At 74.6% G+C, this 16,476-nt stretch overlaps 3 protein-coding genes across 3 annotated transcripts in view; all 3 read right to left on the bottom strand.

Annotated features, from left to right (window-relative positions):
* The window catches only part of AURANDRAFT_66108 (hypothetical protein), a gene marked incomplete at both ends in the record, with an annotated part of 4,251 nt that extends 864 nt beyond the window's left edge, over positions 1-3,387 (bottom strand). Inside the window, 3 exons of the mRNA XM_009041170.1 lie at positions 29-1,272; positions 2,340-2,385; positions 3,320-3,387. Of these exons, the coding sequence (XP_009039418.1) occupies positions 29-1,272; positions 2,340-2,385; positions 3,320-3,387 (1,358 nt within the window). The remainder of the gene's footprint in view (positions 1-28; positions 1,273-2,339; positions 2,386-3,319) is intronic.
* Positions 3,388-4,530: 1,143 nt separating this feature from the next.
* Positions 4,531-8,501, bottom strand: AURANDRAFT_72127 (hypothetical protein; the record flags this gene model as incomplete). Its single annotated transcript, XM_009041169.1, has 2 exons — positions 4,531-5,665; positions 5,875-8,501. The coding sequence occupies 2 exons, from the start codon at positions 8,343-8,345 to the stop codon at positions 4,531-4,533; spliced, it is 3,606 nt and encodes a 1,201-aa protein (XP_009039417.1).
* A 911-nt stretch (positions 8,502-9,412) lies between these two features.
* AURANDRAFT_66106 (hypothetical protein) overlaps positions 9,413-16,476 on the bottom strand; it is a gene marked incomplete at both ends in the record, with an annotated part of 8,784 nt that continues 1,720 nt past the window's right edge. The window contains 3 exons of the mRNA XM_009041168.1: positions 9,413-10,177; positions 10,443-13,343; positions 13,564-15,762. Coding sequence (XP_009039416.1) covers positions 9,413-10,177; positions 10,443-13,343; positions 13,564-15,762 — 5,865 coding nt within the window. The remainder of the gene's footprint in view (positions 10,178-10,442; positions 13,344-13,563; positions 15,763-16,476) is intronic.

The following is a 16,476-nucleotide window of genomic DNA, read 5'->3' as shown; positions in this document are numbered from 1 at the left end:
CATCGTGAGCTGGAGGCTCCGGCGGAACGGGTTCTCGATGAGGAGGCCGATCTCGCGGAGCCCCAGCAGCGCCCAGCTCACGACGCCGACGACCGGCGGCGCGACGTAGGCCGGCACCATGGGCGCGAGGCACAGGGGCAGCGTGAAGCACCACACGGAGAGGAAGCGGCTCGTGTGGCGCGCGTAGTGGAGGGGCACGGGCGTCTGGACGATGCGCTCCGCCTGCGCGATCGTCGCGCGGAGCTCCGCGACGCGCTTCAACACGTAGAGCCGCTCGCGCGTCGTGAAGTCGTCGCCCGCGTAGGCCACGGCCTTGATCTCGCGCGCGAGCAGCGTGCACAAAGCGAGCGGCATGTTCGACGCGCGCGACGCGACGTCGCGGTTCGCGGCGCCCGCCTGCCGGAGCGCGTGCCAGAGCTGGAGCGGGCTGTAGTAGGCCGCGAGCTCGTTGACGGTCACGGGCGCGCGCGCGCTCCGCGGCTCGTCGAACTTGAGCAGGTGGAGCTGGTCCAGCGCGTGCGCCTCCTCGAGATCCGTGGGCACGCCGAGCGCCGCCGCGACGTCGGGCATGTCCCGCAGCGCGCCGAGGAACGTCTCCAGCGGGATCGGCGCGCCGTCGGCGCCGCCGCCGACGCGGCGGAAGAGCCGGAGCACCTCCTTCTCGCCGACGGACGACGCGCCGGGCGCCTCGCCGCCCGCGGCGCCGCCCGCGGCCGCGCTCGAGAAGCGGAAGCCCTGCAGGTGCAGCTGCAGCGCGATGGGGAAGGCCTTGAGCAGCGCGGAGACGCGGTCCGCCCGCCGCGCGCCGACCTCGCGGCGGTAGAGGCCCACGAAGTCGACGAGGTCGCGCGTGCCCGTCGCGAGGCGCCCGAAGATCTCCCGCCCCTCCCAGTAGCGCGTGTAGGCCGTGTTCGTCCGGAAGACGAGGAGCAGGCTCAACGCGCCGCCGACGAGCGTGTGGAGGCCCGTGCCCAGCGGCTTCGCGGGCGCCGCCGGCGACGCGGCCATCCACGCGGCGACGACCGCCGACCAGCCGACGATCGCCGCCAGCGGGTTCTTGATGCGCTCCAAGACGTAGCTCCGCGGCCACGTCGACAGGCAGTGGAGCCAGTCCTTCGACGACGTGCGCCCCAGCGACGTCTGCTGCCGCGTCATCATCGACGACGTCGTGCGCCGGACCTCGAGCCCGTCGTAGCCAAAGGTCGCGGCGTCGTCCTCGGGCGGCGCGCCGCGCCCGCCGGCGGACGCCCAGGCCAGGACGTCGTCCGCGGCCTGCCTCGGAATCTCGAGCGCGAGGCTCGCGGGTCGGAGCTCCTGCTGCGCCGCGACATGCGGAGACTCGCCGTTGCCGCGGACTTCGTCGCGCGTCTCGATCCGTGGAGCGCGTGCGGGCGTCTGGGGACCAGCAGGGCGTCGCCGCGAGCCGCGCACACCGCGAAAACGAAGATGCTCATGATTCGCATCTCTTTCGTGGAAGCCGAAGCGCTTGTCGTCGTCGTTCGTTCGAGATGCGCTGAGAGATTCGTGCGGCCAAATTCTAACGTTGAAAAACGAACTTGAACTTCAAGGTTCAGTCGCAAAGCAAGACGTACCGATGCAGCCCGAATGCTGCGGCTTATCGTCGCCTCCCTGGCCGCGGCAGCCGCGGATGTCCCCGACGTCGGCGTCTGCTGGACACGAAACCAGGTAGCGCCAAACCCAAACCTCGACGACTGGAAGGAGCTCTTCGTGTCCGCGGCGTCGCTGCGCCTCAGCGCGCCGGGCGACGGCGTCGGCACGTGCCTCTTCACGGAGGTGGAGAAAAGTGTTGTCGACGACGCCATGGCCGCCTGCGACGCGGCGCTCGGCGGCCACGTGGGAACCGCGCCGCTCTTCGACGTCGTGCTGCGCGCCTCCACCGCGGAGGACGCGCTCGAGGGCGTCCGACGCGCCGCGCCGCTCGACCGCGTCATCCGGAGCCGCCTCGGGCGGCTCCACCACCTCCTGCGGTAGCCCTTTGCGAACACGCTCTTCGTCGACGACGACACGGCGTTCTGCGGCGGCGGCAACGGCGAGAGCCTGCTGGGCGCGCTGGAGGCGTTCCGCGACGCGGCGCCCGACGTGCGCTTCGCGAGCAAGCACGCGTCGGCGGCGCTCACGAAGCGCAAGCTCGCCGCCGCGTCCGTCTCCGGCGCGGCGGCGCTCCAGTGCGCGGCCGTGCGGTGCCCGCGCGACTGCCCGGCGTACGGCGAAGCGTCCTACGCGTCGCCCGCGTGGTACCGCGACGCCTGCGGCCGCTGCCGCGTGCGCTGCGGCGACGACCTCGTCGCCGACGTGCTGCGGGAGGAGGCGAACGCGACCGTCGCCGACCCGGGCTGCGTGGCCTTCGCGGGCTCGTCGGACAACCTGCAGGGCGGGGCCGTCTTCGTCAAGTCGACGGCCGCGGGAAACGCCTTCGTCCGCGACTGGATCACCGCCTACGCGGACCACTGGCTCGCGCCGAACGCGACGGAGGGCCACGGGCCCCGCTACGTCGGCATGGACCAGCGCGGACCGCCGGCGTCGGTGTCATCTCTCGAAACACACACACCGCGTCTTGTAGGCCGCCGCTGGCGAAGCTCATCCTGTCCCACTGCTGCAGTCGGCGCACGCGGCGGCGCTGGCGCAACTCGTCGGCGCCCGGCGAGGCGTGCCGGTCGCACGCGTGGCGCTACGGCGAGCTGCCCGCGGAGCTCAACGCGCGCTTCCCCTTCGGCGCGTGGGGCGCGCTGGGCGGCCGCGCCTTCGTGCTCCACCGCCACGGCCTCCCCGCGCTGCCCGGCGACGCCGACGCGCCCGGCGCGTGGCGGCCCTACGTCGAGCGCGTCTGCGCGTCCCTGAACGCCATGGCCGGTCCCCGGTCCGCGCAGCTCGCCGCCTGCGACGCCAACGCGAGCCTCTGCGAGCGCAAGGGCGCCGCGCGCCACGAGGCCGCGGGGCCGGCGTGGTGGGGCACGACCGGTTCGACCTGGAGCCTCGCGCGGCTCCTCCCCTGGTCCCCCAAGTGCCACTGCGACGTGCTCTGGGACGCCGTCGGCGACATCCGGCACCACGCGGCCCGCCACCTCATACCCTACTAACGTGTTTTTGTGATACGGGCCTCGAGCCGCCGTGCATCGATTGGCTGAAACCAAAAGGTCACTGCACCTTCAACGAGGCGTTTCAGATATCCGAGCTTTGGACAGCCGCTGGGCATGCCGCGGAGCTAAGGGCTGCCGCCCAGCGCGCGCCCGTGGCGCGTCCCTAGGCGCGCCCCCGCGGCGGCGACGCGCCCATGGGGTCGTCGCCGTCGAAGAAGTACGGCGCCGCGGAAGCGCCGGTCCAGCCGCCGCCCAAGGCCAACAAGAAGTACACGGCCAAGAAGGCCATCCGCGTGTCGTCGGCGCGCCTCGGCGCCGCGGTCTACGAGGAGCTCTACGAGGACGCCGACCCCGCCGAGGTCCTCGGCCGCGGGCGCCTCGGCGACGTGGCGCTCGCGCGCGGCCGGGGCGAGCGCGCGGGCGACGCGTTCGCGGTGCGGACGCTGACGACGACCAACAGCAGCATCGAGGACATGCGGCGCCAGATGGTCGTCTTCGAGAAGCTCCAGCGCGAGATCCACTGCGACTGGCTCGTGCCCATCGCGTCCTGCTGCCTCGGCCGCGGCGACGAGCCCCGCGCGCGCGTCGTCTTCAAACGGTGCGCCGGCGAGTTTTTGGAGGTTTTGTCGTCGGAGCCCCACCGGTCGACCTTCACGGAGGCCGCGGCGCGGGACGTCGTGCGCAAGCTCGCCACGGTGCTGCGACAATGCCACGAGGCGGGCTTCGCGCACCGGCAGGTGCGCGCGGAGCACGTGCTCGCGGCCGAGCGCGGCGGCGGGCCGCCGAGCCCGCGGTTGGGCGGCTGGGGCCTGGCGGCGCCGACGGACCCGGAGGCGGACGACGCGAACGTGCCCGACGCGCTGAACCTCGCGGCGGATTTGGTCTACTGCGCGCCGGAGCTCGCGGGCGGGTGCGGCCGCGACGACCACGACGCGCGGCGCCTGCGGACGCACGGCGGCCTCGACGTCTGGGCGCTGGGCGTCTTCTTCCACGTGCTCCTCTTCGGCAAGGGGCCCCTCTTCGACGTCGACGACGCGCGGTGCGAGGACCGCGCGGGCGTGGAGCGGCGCCTCGCGGAGGCGGCGCGGCGCGGCGGGTCGCTCTTCAGCGAGAACGTCGCGGGCCCAATCGCGGACCTCGTCTCCGACGAGGGCAAGCGCCTGTTGGCGGACATGCTCATCGTGGACCCGGACTACCGGCCGACCTGCGCCGCCCTGCTCGCGACGCCCTACCTCAAGGGGGAGACGCGCCTCCCGGCGGAGACGCTGTCGACCGCGCACGTCGCCGCGTTCGTCAAGCGGCGGAGGAAGAAGGCCGCCGCCGCGCCCCGGGTCGTCCAGGTCAAGGCCCGGGACCAGGAGACCAAGGAGGAAGCGCCCTAATGTTGTCTTTTCTTTTTTTGGCCGCGGCGACCGAGCTTCTCCCTTCTTTGTTACGCCGACGGCTCCGCGCGGGGTCGCCGCTTCTTCGCCGGCTCGGGCAGCGCGGGCTCGGGCGCGAGGACGGCCCAGCGGACGTCGTTGGGCAGGCTCGCCTCGAAGTCGGGCCGCGGCGACCGCGCGGGAGGCGGCTCGTTCGCGACGTCGACGAGGCGGTGGAGCGCGTCGTCGAGGTCCTCCGGCGCCGCGGCGGCCGCGGCGTCCGCGGCGCCGGCGAGGGCGTCGAGGCGCTCGAGGCGCTTCGCGTTGCGCCGCAGGATCGACAGCAGGTTGAAGTCGTCCTCGGGCTCCGGGGCGGCGTCGCCGGCGTCCGACGCGGACGCGCGCCGCGACCGCGCGGACGACTTGCCGCTCCGCGCGGACGTGCGGCCCGATCGGAGCGGCGCGTCCTCGGGCGCCGCCTCGAGGGGCGCCGCCGGCGGCGGCGCGCCGTAGCCCCGCGTCTCGACCGTGCGCCCGTCGGGGAAGACGAGGCGCGAGTCCGCGTCGAGCTGGAGGCTCGCCTCGGACGCCGCCGTCGTCGGCCGCGAGTCCCAGTCGCGCGGCGTCGCCGCGCGCGACGCGTCGCCGCCGTCGTCGGGGCCGTCGCGGCGCTCGAGCACCGCGCGCGCGGCGCGCGCCAGTATCGACTCGCCGCCGCGGTCGTCGTCCCGGGGCGTCCGCCGCTTCTCGCGCTTCTTCGCGTCGGCCTGCTTGAGTGCCTTCGTCAGGCGGTCCGCCGCCGACGGGAGCAGGTCGAGCGCGGCGGCCGCGGGCCGCTCCGGCGCGGCCGGCGGCGGCGGCGGCCGCAACCGGGGGTCGTCCGTCTCGAAGTAGAAGGCCGTCTCGTCCTTGGGCGGGACGATCCAGCCGCGCATGGAGTCGACGAGCTTGTCGGGCATGGGGCCCAGCGGCGTCTCCGGCGGCGACGCGTCGTCGCGGGGGATGAGGCGGCGCTTCGACCGCGCGGGCGTCCGCTCCGCCGGTCTGCGGGCCGCCTTCTTCGGCGACTCCCGCTCCTTCGGCGACTCCCGCTCCGTCGCGACGCTCTCCAGCGACGGCGCGCGCGACAGGGGCGGCGGCGGCTCGCTCATGGCCGTCTGCTTGAAGTCGGGCTCCTCGATGACGACGACCTTGCGCACGACGCGCCTGGGCAGGACAAGGGTGATTCAACGTCGCTTCAACGTGAGTGTTCCGCGCGCGCGCGTTCCGGAAAAAGCATCCACGCTTCGAGACCGTTCCGAGAGATGATCGCTCGTCCAAAAATCAGCCGAAACGAGTGGAAAACGGCCGAGAAAGGAGCCTTTGAAGTTGGGAATTTCGCTCTCTTGTCCTGCCCTGCGACGCGCGGCGGCGACGCGTGCCGCACGGGCTCCATGGGGATGAAGGGCGGCGGCGGCTCCGCGGGGTCGCCGAAGAGATCCTCGCGCCGGCGCCGGCCGCCGCGCGACGAGCCGCGCGACGCCGCGGGCGACGGCGGCGCGGTGTCGTCGCCGTCGCCGCGCGTCGTGGGACGCGTCGACGCGGGCGGCACCGTCCGCGGCCGCGACTCGATGCCGTCGGTCATCTCCGAGTCGGCGTACTGCCGCGCCGTCGTCTGCCGCGCGACGGACGCGCGCCGCTCCGTCTCGAACTTGACCTGGAGCTCGCGCTGCTCGCGCGCGACCCTCGCGTCGTCCTCGGCGTCGCGCCGCCGCTGGTCCTCGGCCTCGCGCTCGCGCTTGAGGCGCCGCTCCTCGAGGTCGCGCGCGACCTGGCGCTGGTCCTCCTCGCGCTGCTGCTGCTGCCGCTGCTTCTCCTGCTCCTTGGCGTACGCGGCGTCGATCTCCGCGCGCTCCCGGGCGAGGCGCGCCTCCTCGGCGTCCGCGCGCGCCTTCTCCTCGCGGTCCTTGATCTTCTTCTGCGCCTCCCGCTCGCGCATGTCGACCTCGAGCTGGTGCTTCCACAAATTTCCCTTTCTTTTCTTCTCGTCCTCGTCGTCGCGGCCGTCGTGGCCGAAGAGGGGCGCGTCGGCCTCCGGCTCGGGCCGGTCGCCCGGCGGCGCGCCGCGGGCCCCGCGCAGCGGCGACACGTGGCGCAGCATGGCCGCCTCGGCGTACTGGCGGCCCCGCATGTCCCGCGGGTCCACGCGGACGAGCTGCCCCGTCGGGCCGACCTTGTAGCCGGGCGGCGTCTTCGTCGTCTGCGGCGGCGCCGCCTCGCCGGGCTGCGGCGCCACGGCCGCCGGCGCCACGGGCGGCGCACCGTGGTCGAAACGCGGCTGCCGGGGCGGCGGGTGCTGGCCGATGTTCAGGCCGCCGCCGCCGGGGAAGGGCTCGGGCGACGCGTCGCGCCGCCGCGCGCGCTCCGCGTCCCTCCGGCCCGCGTCCTGCGCCATCTGCTCCCGCAGCTGCGCGGCGTAGGACTGCTTGTCGACGGCCGCGCGCTCGTTGCCGAAGGCGTCGCGGCGGCTCGGCTCGCCGAAGATGGGGCTCGGGTCGCGATTCCGCGGGCTCGCCGGCCCCTTGGACCGGTCGTCCATCTGGTCCCGGAGCGCGGCGGCGTAGGCCTGCTTGCTCATCGGTTTGCGCTCGTTCCCGAAGACGTCGCGCCCGAAGCCGTCCTGCGCGCCCCGCGGGCTCGCGGGCGCCGCGCGGTCCTTGTGGGCCATCTGTTCGCGGAGCGCCGCGGCGTACTCGTCCTTGGACAACTGGCCGCCCGGGGGCCGCCGGCTCGGCTCGCCGAAGATCGGGCTCGGGTCCCGGGGCTTCTCGCCCGCGTCGCGCCGGCGGATCGCGTCGCCGGCCATCTGCTCCCGCAATTGCGCGGCGTACTCGGCCTTGGCGTCCCGTCCCCGGGCCGGCTTGCTCGGCTCGCCGAAGATCGGGCTCGGGTCCCGCGGCCGGTCCTGGGGCTGCCGCCGCTGGGCGTTCTCCGCCATCTGCTCCCGCAGCTGGGCCGCGTACTCGGCCTTGGGGTCCCGCGCGCCGCGCGCGGGCGCCGCGTCGCCGCCGAAGATCGGGCTCGGGTCCCGCGGCCGGTCCTGGGGCTGGCGCCGCTGCGCGTTCTCCGCCATCTGCTCGCGGAGCTGCGCGGCGTACTCGGCCTTGGGGTCGCGGGCGGGCGGCCCGCGCGCCGCCGGCGCGTCGCCGCCGAAGACCGGCGACGGGTCCCGCGGCCGGTCCTGGGGCCGCCGTCGCCGCGCGTCGTCCGCGATCTGCGCTCGAAGCTGCGCCGCGTAGGCCGCCTTCGGGTCCGCCGCGGGCGCGCGGCCGCCGGCGTCGCCGCCGAAGATGGGCGACGGGTCCCGGGGCCGCTCCGGCGGCGGCGCGTCGAGCAGGCCGCCGCCGCGCGGCGGCGGCGCGTCGCGGAGAGGATCGATGGGGCGCGGCGCCGGCGCGTTCCGCGGCGCGTCCAGCAGGCCGCCGCCGCGCGGCGGCGGCGCGTCGCGCAGGGGATCGACGGGCCGTGGCGCCGCCGGCGGCGTCGGCGGCGGCGGGCTCGCGACGCGCTGGACCAGTTGCTGGCGCCGCTGCTCGTAGGCGTCCTTCTGCCGCTTCAGGTGCTCCTTCCGCGCGGCGATCTTCGCGTCGCCGCCGAGGGCGCCCGACGGCGCCGCGAACTTGGACGCGAAGTCCGCCTCGGCCTGCTTCTGCTGCGCGGCCTCGTCGGCGCGGGCCCGCTCGCGCGCCGCGCGGTCCCGTTCGAGGGCGGCGGTGTAGGCATGCTTCTGCGCCTCGCGGTCCTCGGGCGTGTCGCCGACGGCGTCGGGTTTCGTGGCGGGACGCGCCGCCTTTGCCTTCTCCCGCTCCGCAGCTCTCGCAGCGAGCCGCCGCTCCCTCGCATTCATCGTTTAGGGCTGCCGCATCGGCACTGGTCGTGCTTCACTTATCTGTCGTTGAAGGTGAACATTTGGTTGAGAATGCGATGGGCAGCTATCGTCGCTTGCTGCCTGGCACAGTCGAATGCGCTGGTCGTGGGGCAGAAACTAAGCAACCGCCCCCGCAGCCGCCTCAAGCACTTTAGCTCTGCGAGCATCGCCAACGGAGGCGCGGATGCCTTCGAACGGCCGGTGTACGCGATCACCGGATGGCAGAGGCCGAGGTTTCGCGTGTCCAGTGTCGGAAACTGAACACTGGCACAAGTTTGATTGCGTGCGCCAGGTTCCGCGGCCAAATGCTGGGCGCACTGCACACGACCAAGGCCTGGTACGCCTTGATGGTCGGTTACCTCGCCTTCGTCGCCCGCGTCGTCCCAAACCCGGCGGCGATGCTCCCGCGCGTCGCCGTCGCCGCCGCGACGTCCGCGGGGATGTTCATCAGCCACGGCTACCATAACCCGGACCAAAAATCACACGCGCTTTCGCCCGTTCCTTTACACGTCGAGCTCGCGTGGCTGCGCCTCGACTACGTGAGCATCAGCTTCATACTGTCGGCGAATTACCTGCTCTGGGCGACGAACGTCGGCTGGATCGACGGGCTGCGGAAGGTCGGCGCGGCCTGCTTCGCTTGCACGGCAGCCGTCGCCGCGGCGTCCTACGCGCTGGTCAGCGTCCTGCGAGTTTCGAGAGATCTGGGGTGGGAACACGAAGAAATCGTCACCGTCATGCTCGGTAGGCCCTGGTGCCCCGCGCCGTCGGCGACCGCGTCGTGCAAGCGTCGCTCGGCGCGCAGTACCTCGGCTGTCTGCTGCGGGGCTCGTCGTCGTCTCCGGCGCGCGGTACCCGTCCTGCCTCGCGGTCTACCTCTGCTTCTTGCCCGGCTTCGTCGTGTACTGCGCTCGCTGGCCCCAGAGCAACGTCTTCGGCTACCACGAGCTCTTCCACGCGTCGGTCCTGTTAGGCCACGTCGCGTGCGTCGCGCTGGACGCGCGATTCCTGCTGTCGAGGTTCTAGGGAGAGGGGGTTTTAACAAGCGCCTAGGCCGAGGAGCTCTTGCGGTTCTTCTTCTTCGCGCCGCCCTTGCCCTTGGCCTTCTTCTTGTTCCGGCGCTTGATGGCGAACTGGATCGACCGCGCGGCGTGCTCCTGCTCCGCCTCGTCGATGGCCTTCTGCTCCTCGGCCAGGAGCACGTCGTAGTACATGACGCCGTCGGCGAAGCAGGGCTTGATGTGGCGGCTCGCCTCGAGGTGGGCCCAGCACGCGCGCAGCACGAGCTTGAGCACGGCCGTCGCCGCGGTGAGCTTCTCCGCCTCGTGGCTCGCGGCGCGGTCGTCGCGCGTCACGGCCATGGCCTTGTCGGCCCAGAAGCAGTGGACGCGCTCCGCGCGGCGCACGTCGCGCTCGTAGACCTGGACGTAGGCGTGCTGGATGATCGACGTCGCGACGTCGACCTCCGCCAGGTCGATGGCGACGTCGAGCAGATTCATGCCCCCGCAGTCGCGCACGTAGGCGTGGACGCCGTGGTCGAGCAGCTCCTCGACGGTGTCGTCGCGGCCGGCGAGCGCCGCGACCATGGCCGTCGTCCGCCCGTTCTTGTCGAGCGCGTCGCCGACGTCCATCGCGACGACCGTGTGCGCGTGGCCGCGCGCCGCGGCCGCGTGCGCCGGCGACGTGCCCCCGAGGTCGTCGGCGAGGGCCGACGCGGACTCGCCGCGCTCGAGGAGCGCCTCGACGACCTCGGGCTCCGCGCCCGTGAGCGCGGCGAGCGCGAGCGGCGACGGGTGGCAGCCGGGCGGGTTCACCTGTGCCGAAACCAACCACTGGTTTGGGTGGTCCTGACCAAACTTGAGAATTCTCTAGCTCGGTCAAATCGAAGTCGATTCGGCTGATTTTTGGACGAATCGATTGCTTTCGTCGAGTTCTCGAAGCCCAGTTGAAGAGCTCGCGTCGAAACGGTCGCATACGCTCACATTGAAGTCGGGTTGAAGATTTGGTTTCGGCACAGGGGTTCGCGGCCGCGCCGCGCTCCAGGAGCCAGTCGACGACGCCGACGGCGTGGGACCGCACGGCGACGTGGATGGGCGCGAGCACGCGCCGCGCCGTCGGCGGCAGCTCCGGCAGCGCCTGCGTGTAGACGCGGCCGCCGTTCGACGCGGAGCCGACGGTGTCGTGCCCCGTGCGCGACGTGTCCGGCGCCGCGGGCGCGGGCGCGGCGTGCTCGCCCGCGGGCGCGGGCCCCGCGGAGGCCGCGGGCGCCGGGGGCAGCGGCCCGAGGTCGTCCGTCGACGGCACGGTGTCGAAGATGTCGAAGGTGACGACCTCGGGCGCCGCGGGCGCCGGCGCCGACGACTCCAACACCAAGCCCGCGGACGGGTCCGGCGGGGGGAGCGCGTCGCGCGACGGCGACGGCGTCATCGTCGGCGAGGCGCAGTGCGGCGCCGTGGGGTCGTGGCCCGGCTCCGGCGGGTGGAAGCCCGGCAGCTGCAGGCCCATATCCTCCTCGGGCAGCTCCAGGAGCTCGTCGAGGTCCGCGCCCTTGGCCCGCGCGGCCTCGAGCGCGGGCACCGCGAAGTCGCCGAGCGCCTCCACGGCCAGGTGGACGACGCCCGCGCCGCCGCGCGCCGCGCAGCCCAGGCTCTGCGTCGCCAGGGACACGTCGCCGCGGGACAGCAGCGCCGCGAGCACCGCGCCGCGCCGCTCGCGCGCGCCGTCGCTGGACGCGTCCGCGACGGCGCGCATGCCGACGCGCGGCGGCGGCGCCTCGTCGTAGCCCGCGCCCGCCGCGCAGTGCAGGGGCGTGCGCCCCTCGGCGTCGAGCGCCGCCAGCAGCTCCGCGGCCAGGGGCAGCTCGTCGGAGATGACCGGCGGCGCGACCGCGACGGCGAACGCGCGGTCGAGGACGCCGCCGACGGTCGCGCGCATCTTCGCCGCGCGCGACGTGCCGGCCCGCGCGTTGTCGTAGGTCGCCGTCCCGCGGGGCCGCGTCGCGCCCGCGGCGAGCAGCGCCTCGAACACGGCGCCCATGCCCTCGACGCCGCAGCGGAAGCCGCAGAGGTGCAGCGGCAGGCGGCCGCCCGCGTCGGCCAGGTTCGGCTCCGCGCCCGCCTTGAGCAAAGCTGTGGCGGCGCCGCAGGCGCCGAGGCGCAGGGCGCTGTGCAGGGGCGTCGCGCCGGCCTCGTCGCAGCGGTCGAGGTGCGCGCCGAACGCCACGAGCGTGTCGACGAGCTCCAGCGACCGGTTTTCCGCGTCGAAGCCGAAGACGCAGGGGAAGACGCCGTCGTGGGCCAGCTCGAGCACGACGCCCTCGATGGCCCAGTGCAGCGGGAAGCGGCCGCCGACGGCGACGTTGACGTCTGCGCCCGCCTCGAGCAGCTCCGCGACGAAGGCCGCGTCGCCGGCGAGCTCGAGCGTCGCCGGCGTGGCGCCGCGGTCCGTGGCCTCGCGCGCGCCGTCGAGCGCGTTGTCGAGGGCCGCGCCGTCGGGCGCCACGAACGCGTAGAGCAGCGCGTTCGCGAGCTTGGCGTCGCGGCCGTCGTAGTCCGCGCCCCTGGCCAGGAGGAGCGCCGCGTGGTCGAGGTTGCCCCGCGCGAGGGCCATCATGAGGGGTGCCTCGCCGTCGCCGTCGGCCTCGGCGACGTCCGCGCCCGCGTCGACGAGCGCGGCGGCGACCGCGCGCGCGTCGCCCGCGAGCGCCGAGAGCAGCGCCGTCGACGTCGCCTTCTTTCGCCGCGCGTCCGGCGCCGTCGCGCCCAGAATCTCCCCCCACTGGGGCAGCGTCGGCCCGCCGCGCTCGTCCTCGCGGAGCTCCGCGGCCGCCGCGGCGCCCGCGACGGCCGCCGCGGCCGCGGCCGCGGCCTCGTCGAAGACCGGCGGCGGCTCGTCGGGGTTCTCCTCGGCGGCCTTCTCGACGACGGACTTGCGGCCCTTGTCCTTGGCCTTCTTGTCGTCCTTCTTGCCCTTCTTCTTGTCGTCCTTCTTCGGCTCGTCGTCCTGCGCGGCGACGCCGTGGAACGCGTCGCGCGCGGCCCTGACCGACGCCTCGTAGGCGAGGGCGCCGCCCGCCGCGGCGCGCGCCTCGAGGCGCAGGGACCGCATGGCCGCGCGGGCCACGAGCTCGAGGACGACGGCCTCCGCGTCCGCCGCGAGCTGCGCGAGCGGCGCGGCCGAGCCGTCCCCGGCGTCCTCGGCGCTCACGAAGAACGCGGCCGACGTCAGCGCCGTCCGCGCGGACGCGAGCGCCGCCAAAGGCACGAGGGCGCCCATGGCCACGGCCGCGGCCGCGAACTTGTCGACGGCGACGGGCTGGTCCGACGCGGCCGCGGCGCCGTCGCGGCAGAGCGCCTCGAGCACGGCGATGGCGCGCTCGTGCTGGAGGGGCGTCGCCGCCGGGTCGGCGATGATGGCGAGGGGCGACGCGAGCACGCGGACGAAGGGCCACCAGGACCGGCTCGTGGGGCCGTCGAGCGCCGCGGCGTCGCGCGGCGCGCGGAACGCGGGCGGCGCCGGCGCCGCGGGCGTCGCCGCCTCGCCGTCGTCGCCCGCTTCCGGGTCCGTCGCCGCCGCCGTCTCCGCCGCGGGCACGTCCGGCGGCGGCGCGTCCGCGGGCGCGGCCGGCGCGCCCGCGGGCGCCCACGCCGTCGCGGCCTCGACGAGGAGCTCGCGGCCGCCGCCGTTCGCCGCGACGGCGGCGAGCAGTTCCATGGCCGTCGACCGCAGGTCCTCGCGCAGCAGCTCGTCGTCGTCGTGCGCCGCCTTGCCCCAGTACGGCGCGTCGTCGAACGTGAGGTCCACGGTCGCCAGCGCCAGCACCGTCGTCGCCGTCGTCGCCGTCACCTTGCCCGCGGGCGGCGCCGCGGGCTCGGAGTCCTCCGCGGGCGCCTCCGTGTCCTCCGCGGGCGCCTCCGCGGCCTCCGCGGGCCGCGCCTCCGCCGGCGGCGGCCGCGCGACGATCGCGAGGAGCGTCGCGACCTGCGTGCAAATCAAATCTTCAACCCGACTTCAATGTGAGCGTATTCGAATGTTTTGACACACGCTCTTCGGCTGTACTTCGAGAACTCGACGAGAGCCATCGATTCGTTCAAAAATCAGCCGAATCGACTTCGATGTGACCGAGCTAGAGAATTCTCAAGTTTGGTCGGGACCACCCAAACCAGTGGTTGGTTTCCAAGGTCGCGACGAGGGACCGCACGCCGACCTCGCGCGACGGCCCGTTGTCCGGCGCGGCGAAGGACGTCTCCCAGCCCACGGCCGTCGGCTCCCACATGTAGGCCACGGCCTCGCCGTGGTAACTCGCGGCGCTGTTCGCCGACGGCCGCGGCGCGGCGCCGGCCGCGGGCGGCGCCTCGCCCGCGGGCTCGCCCCCCTCCGCGGGCGCGGGCGCCGGGCCCGGCGCGGCGTCGACGGCCGCCTCGGCCTCCTCGGCGCGCGCCGCGGCCGCGCGGAAGCCCGCGGCGTCCGCGGGCCCGCGCGCGAGCGCCGCGTCCAAAACCGCGAGCGCCGCGTCGTCCGCGAGCTCCGCCCAGGCGCCGGCCGACGACCCCGCGATGGCGATGAGGCCGTCTAAAGCCAGCGCCGCGCCGGCCTCGTTGGAGATGCCCGTGGGCCAGGGCGCGGGCTGCGCGTCCGCGGCCCAGGCCTCGACGACCGCGAGTAAGGGCGCGACGACGGGCGTGAGGATGAGCGCGTTCTCGCGGCGGTCGCTGAGCTTCGCCGCGAAGCGGATGGCCCGGTACTTGCCGTCGGCGTCGTCGACGGCCAGGGCCGCCGCGATCGCCGCGGCGTCGAGCCGCGGCGTCGCCGTTCGCGGCGCGTCGTCGCCCTCCGCCGGCGGCGGGAGCGTCGCGCCGCCCTCGGCGTCCTCGAGGAGCAGGGTCGCGCCGCCGCGGTAGGCGGCCATCTTGTGGAGCGCCTTCTCGACGGAGAAGCGCATCTCGCCCGCGCCGCCGGGCGCGACGAGGACCTTGAGGAGCGTCGCGGGCACCGCGGCCTCGGGCGACGCCGTCAGGCGCCGGTAGGCGTCCTCCTTGAAGGCGTCGACGGAGCGGTCGAGGCACTTGCAGACGAGCGCGACGCAGTCGCCTAAACCCTCGGGCACGGCCTCGGCCGACGCGTCGCCGAAGAATTTGAGCGCGCCGTAGAGCGCGCCCGTCGTCTTGTCGCAGCTCAGGAAGACGGACGGCGTCGGCGCCTCGGCGGCCGCGTCGCCGCCCGGCGCCGGCGCCGGCGCGGGGCCCGGCGCGGCCGCGGCCGCGTCGCCGCCCGGAGCGGCGCCGTCGTCGGCCGGCGGCGGCTCCGCGGCCGCGATGGCCACGAGGAGCCGCTCGACGATGTTGAGGCAGTGGAGCAGCTCCTTGGGCGGCCCCGCGGCGGCGTCGGACGTCTCGGCGAGGCGCTTCGCTAAAGTCACGACCGCGTCCGCGCCGCCGTCGACGGCGAGCAGCGCGTCGCCGCCGCCGCTGCCCGCGGTCGCGGTGACGGCGTCGAGGATGGCGAGGCAGGGCCCCGCGAGGGCGTCGTAGACGCCGCCGGCGCAGGCGCAGTGCGCGAGCGCGCGGCACGCGCCGCTCCGGACGAACGCCGCGGCGCCGGCCGCGGACGCTTTAGCCGCGCCGCCCGACGCGTCGACGTCGAGCAAAAAGGCCAGGGCCTCGCAGGCGGGGCCCAGGAGCTCCGCGGCGACGCGCGCGGGCGTCCAGGCGTTTTCTTCTTCCTCCGCCGGCGGCTCCTCGGCCGGCGCCGCGGGTTCTCCGGGCTCGTCCGCGGGCGCCGCCGCGGCCTCGTCGGGCGGCGGCGCGTGGCGCTTGACGACGCTCGCGAGGGCCTCGACGGGGTCGCCCGTGCGCACCTGGGCGGCGAACTTCTTCGACGCGTCCGGCGCCCGCGCGCACGCGACGAGCGCGCGGTACGCGCCCGTCGCGCCGCCGACGATGTCCGGGTTCTCGTGGCTCAGCAGATCCGTGAAGAGCTTGCCGCCGGGCACGCGGTTCTTCTTCTTCTCCGCCGCCTCGAGCAGCAGGCGCGCGTGGGCGTGGCTCGGCGGCGAAACCTCGCCGTCGTCGCCGGGTTCTCCCGGTTCCGCCGTCGCCGCGAGGAAGCCGCGGACGCAGCCGACGGCCGCCGCGACGATGGCCGCGTTCTTCTTCTTGGCGACGCAGAGCTGCAGCAGCGGCACGAAGCACTCGCCGCGGCGCAGCGACTCCGCGTTCTCGCCGCACTTGGCGATGGCGCCGAGCTTCGTCTGCGCGTCCTTGGCCTTGAGCTGCTTCGCGATCTTCCGGAACTCGGCCATCTCCTTCTTGCGCTCCTTCTCATTCTGCTCGTTCTCCTTGTCCGACGTCTCGCCCATGGCCGGCAAAGGCCGCCTCGGCGCGGGCGTGGATGGGGCAGCCTAGGCCGACGCGCCCATCGAGCAGCGCGCTGGGCTATAACAGCGCAAAAAAGATTGATTGGCCGACGGTGACATCAATGAGGGAGTTGGAGCGGCGGGGCAGCATCGTTGGACAACGATGCTGCGCGAAATGCTGCGCAATGACCTGCGGGAGCCCGGCGTGAAAAAGCGGGCGCAGACGTCGCACGCGCGGCGGCGGAGCCTGTCGCCGCGCCTCGAGGAGCCCGCGCCGCCGCCGACGAAGGCGGCGAAGAGCCCGGCGCGCGCCGGCGGCTTCGGGCGCCAGGCGTCGCTCCGCGAGCCGCGGCGCCGCGCCGGGGCGCCCGCCGGGTCGCGCGGCGCGAGCGCGTCGAGCGGCGACGCGGCGCTCGACGCCCTGCTGGCCAAGGCGGCCCGGAGCCGGCCCGTGACCGCGCCCGACGCGTGGCGCTTCGGCGGGAAGCCGCGCGCGGCGTCCGACGGCGCGCTCGACGCCAGCGACGAGGCCGACGAGGACGACGACGAGCCCGTGCTCTTCGGCTGGCGCGGGTCCGAGCCAGCGTCCCAGTGACGATTTATGAGAGCTTTTAACCGGGGGAAACGACGAAAAATCGTCACCGACGCGCTCGGTAGGTCCGAGCGGCCGGCGCCGCTGCCCATCCCGCGCGGCGGCGCCGCGCCGCGCGTCGCGTGCGTCGCGTCGAACGAGGACGCCTGTGTCGTCCTCCTGGACGA

The sequence above is a fragment of the Aureococcus anophagefferens genome (assembly GCF_000186865.1).
Source record: "Aureococcus anophagefferens unplaced genomic scaffold AURANscaffold_19, whole genome shotgun sequence".
NCBI classification, from domain to species: Eukaryota; class Pelagophyceae; order Pelagomonadales; family Pelagomonadaceae; genus Aureococcus; species Aureococcus anophagefferens.
This window is presented reverse-complemented; position numbering and strand designations above follow the sequence as displayed.